The sequence below is a fragment of the Notothenia coriiceps genome, unplaced genomic scaffold (genome assembly GCF_000735185.1).
Source record: "Notothenia coriiceps isolate Sejong01 unplaced genomic scaffold, NC01 NC01_scaffold00022262, whole genome shotgun sequence".
NCBI lineage: Eukaryota > Metazoa > Chordata > Actinopteri > Perciformes > Nototheniidae > Notothenia > Notothenia coriiceps.
The window spans coordinates 1-4,472 of NW_011354963.1; the positions used below are offsets into that span (position 1 = coordinate 1).

A 4,472-nucleotide genomic window follows, 5' to 3' on the forward strand; every position below is an offset into this window, starting at 1 on the left:
CCTCAAGCTCAACCTTGACAAGACTGAACTGGTTTTCCTTCCGGAAAAAGATTGTCCCACTCTTGACCTAACAATCAACATCGGCACCTCTGTTGTTTCCCCGACTCTGACTGCAAGGAATCAGGGTGTGATCCTAGATAACAAACTGTCCTTCACTGCAAACGTCGCTGCTACAACCCGCTGCTGCAGATACACGCTTTAGAACTTCAGGAAGATACGTCCCCACCTGTCCCAGAAAGCGACGCAGGTTCTGGCCCAGGCTCTCGTCATCTCTCGCCTAGACTACTGCAACTCCCTCCTGGCTGGTCTACCTGCATGTGCCATCTGACCTCTGCAGCTCATCCAGAATGCAGCGGCTCGTCTGGTCTTCAACCTTCCTAAATTCTCCCACACCACGCCGCTCCTCCGCTCCCTTCACTGGCTTCCAGTAACTGCTAGAATCCACTTCAAGACAATGGTACTTGCGTACCATGCTGCGAATGGATCTGGCCCTTCCTACATCCAGGATATGGTTAAACTGTACACCCCAGCACGTGCACTCCGCTCTGCATCAGCCAAACAGCTCGCTGCACCCGCACTGCGAGGGGGACCCAAGTTCCCATCAGCAAAAACACGTGGGTTTGCTATCCTGGCTCCAAAAAGGTGGAATGAGCTCCCCATTGAAATCAGGACAGCAGATAGCTTGCACATCTTCCGGGGGAGACTGAAAACTCATCTCTTTCGACTCTCCACTTCGATCGATATAATTACTAACAAAGAATTGCTAACAAAGCACTTATATACTAATAAAGGACTGGCTTATCTAAAGCCAGTTGAGCAGCACTTGAAATTTTTTAGCTCTATGAAACCTGATGTACTTATATGATTCTGTTTTCTTCAAGTTTGTACTTTGTTGGTCGAACGCACTTATTGTAAGTCGCTTTGGATAAAAGCGTCAGCTAAATGCAATGTAATGTAATAATGTTTACGTTTTTAGTAATTAGAGGTTACATGCAGTATTTTGAATATAAATATTAACATGATCTTGTATTTATTGTATGATCCCTTTTAATGTACCTCAGTATTGCAGAAACAGAATATAATTGCCACCAGGAATCCCTGCAAAGCAATGGGACAGTGGTTAAATATTCATACAGGAACAGATGTCAGTGAGATTATCCTGTAAATAATAAATGTATATGAATCTTCAGGTTTAATTTTACAAAGAAAAAGCAAAGATAACGTTTCTAGAAAGCTGTTTTATTAATGATAATACACAGCAGCTGAAGATCATATTTCCCTCAGAAAGAAGCCAAAATGATTACTGTTTTTTGCCTTCTTTTTTTTTTTACTTTTAAAAATTTATTTATTTTTAACAGGGACATTGCACATTAATGCCAGTGTTAGCCAAGAGGCTATTTTTCCTCTGTAGTCCCTGACTGGCAATAGATATGACAGATGAACATTGACAGGAAAGGAGGAGAGAGAGGGGATACTAATGTAGCAAAATTCTGTAGTGGAATCTGTTTAAAGTGCTTTTTAGTTTGATGTTGCTTAATGACAATGGAAAGAGTTGAATGCCAGATTTAATACAACTATTTGTGTATAAATTGTTCGGAACATATTTTGTTCCATTGCTTATGTACTCCACTTTGGTTGGCATTGGAAGGAGACCATTTTTTCATTTGCCATCATTATTATAGTCCCCATTTTGGTCTTCATGCTAAAAACCATATATGTTTGGTACAGAAAATGTAAAATCTTAAAAGAAACATGCAGATTATTAATGTCAAATGAATTATGTTTAACGTCACCATAGAAGTTTTTTCGATACATCACATGAGTCTCTGTTCAGCAGCTTGTGCAAACTTTAAATTGCAGTGTATTGTTGCCTGTACCTGGAAGTGGCAGAATATATTGACAAAGAAGTCATAGATGGCTCGGCTGATGCGTCCCTCGGGTCTCCATGGTAACAGGATGTACTGGACTCCCAGCAGAGGGATGAGGATGAGCGTGGCTCTCACGGCCTTCATGTAGGCTGTGGACTCAGCACAGTGGGTCTCCTTCAACTTGGTGATTAAAACACGTACAATGTTCAGGAGAAAGAAAAAGTTGACCTACATGGATGATGAAATTAAAATGGAAGAGAAGAGAGGGACAAATATTTTAATCTGTGATTTGACTTTTGAAGGGGGAAAAAATTGCATTGATTTGCTTGATGGTGGCACTAAAACATCAACTTTAAATAACATGAAGTTCCTTTTCTTTAAAAGAACATGTCAATTACCTGGCAATAGTTAAACCACTTAAAGGCAAAAAGACAACCTTACACATTCATGACATATTTTGCCCCAGTCTTTTACCTTTACAAAGTAACTTAGTCATATCAAATACCAAATACAGTCTGCGTAGTGGCATATTAATATAAAGAATGGCAATGAAAGCAGTGCATTGTAACTGATAAATGATCTGAATTGACTGTGCATTTGCGTCTGTACCATGGTGCATTTACATCAAACGTTTTGAAGGAAAAGTACTCATTCATATATATATATATCATCATTCTGCAATGGGTGTAGAGAGCAAAACTAAATCTGAAAATAGCAATGATGTAAGTCTTACATTATATAACATTGCTCTGAATAGATTTGAATGTATTATTTTATTTTACATGTATGGTAACTTGTACTGTATGTGTATGTCTATATATAAAATATAATAATACAATTGACACCCATGTCTATAATACAATATAAACATACTTGTATTACAATATAATCTGCTTATAGCAGCACTATATAAATATATTTTAATAAGCATCAATACATATTCATAGAGCTTTATAGCAATAATCACAACATATTATATATCATTTTATAATGGCTTCACCAAAGTAAAATAACAATTTATAGTTTCTGGTCAGTCACTGATATTTTCATGTTTTTTTAATGTACTTATTTTTGTGCTTGTTACATATAACATATCGGCCTATACTTATATATCTATATTTTATATATTTGATATATTTTGTATTATTTTATAACCGGCTTGTAATGTATAATATATCCGCTTATACCTTAGGAATGTAATGACTTCAATTAAAGCATCCAATAACAATAACTTATAATCTCATTAAAATGCAATATACAACGAATATAATTTATTGCATCTAAGGGAATTATATTCAACTATGATCCTTGCATATAAAAAAAGTCAATGAGTATATATCTATTATTAAGTTTTATGATATTTGACCTTATAAGTAACTCTAAAATGCTTTATAATGTGTTGTGATTATTGTTAAAAAGCATTCAATGTTTAAAAGTGTTGTATGACTATAATTCGAAGGTGCAAAGGGTAGACATAATGCATAATAATTGTGTTTATAACACAATATACTGTAGGCACAAAGAGGCTACCATGTGTGTTAATTACTCACTAGTAGTGCAGCCTGAATGGGCCCATGGATGATATAGAGCAGGTGTGTGTGTGAGCTGATCCAACACCTGGAACAAATACAAATTACAAATACTCATGCACAGTGACTCAAATAAGCCTGGGGGCTTTCAGAGCCTGAATCATTAGTCATCGCTGCTACACTTAGCAAACAAAGGGTTTACGCAAATTCGTCTTGATGAGGCAAATCAATATCTTACAAATCCTATCATCCTGATCAAACAGAGAATAAGAAGGTCACAGGAAGGGGAGAGGGAGAAATCCCAGTCTGGAGTTATGTCACTGTGAGAACACACTGCAACATTTCTGGCCTTGATCTGACACATTTGAGACAATAAAATAAAAATAAACATGCTACATCTCACTTGTCGTTGAAGAAGAAACCGCGAGCCACAGCGTACGTGGCGGCAGGAATGATCGGGAAACCTAAGAACAGAGAGAGTAAGTAGAGAGATGTAAAAGGTAATACAGCACCATAATATGCTCCTAGAAAGTTACAAGAGGGCTTTATATAAATAAAAACAGTATAAACTTATACAGTTTTTATCTAAACTTAAATAGTTTGACATTTTGGGAAATATTCTTATTCACTATCTTGCTGATAACAAATATCTGTCAAAAATGAAGCTGTAGGCTAGTTTAGCTTAGTTTAAATCCAAACTCAAACACTAACATCCTATACGTCATTTCTTTAGTCATATCAAAACAGCAGTATAGTTAAAGTTGTTATAGTTAGGGTTATGTATTGTTGAATCTGAACTTTATTTTACAAACTCGATGTAATGTGTCTTATTGTTAAGCTAGGCTAAGTGGCTACTGGCTGTAGCTTTATGTTAGTAACACAGATGTAACTCAATTACATTACTTTAGTACACATTTTAGGTATTTGTATTATACTCAAGTCTTTTTTTCTTAACTTTATACTTCCACTCAACTATGTTCCAGAGGAAAATGTCTTTCACCTTACTGTTTTACTTGACTTTACTAAGTTACCAGTGCTTTAAGAATCAATATCTTTGCATATGGAACATATGAAA

General features: G+C 36.0%; 1 protein-coding gene across 1 annotated transcript; it reads right to left on the minus strand.

The window, feature by feature from the left end:
• Nucleotides 1-1,056: 1,056 nt before the first annotated feature.
• On the minus strand, nucleotides 1,057-3,921 carry LOC104953905 (calcitonin gene-related peptide type 1 receptor-like; the record flags this gene model as incomplete). The annotated part of the gene is made up of 4 exons (XM_010780939.1): nucleotides 1,057-1,098; nucleotides 1,878-2,096; nucleotides 3,419-3,485; nucleotides 3,801-3,921. Coding segments are annotated over 4 exons (449 nt in total), but the record flags the coding sequence as incomplete, so codon positions are not given.
• Between the last annotated feature and the right edge of the window lie 551 nt (nucleotides 3,922-4,472).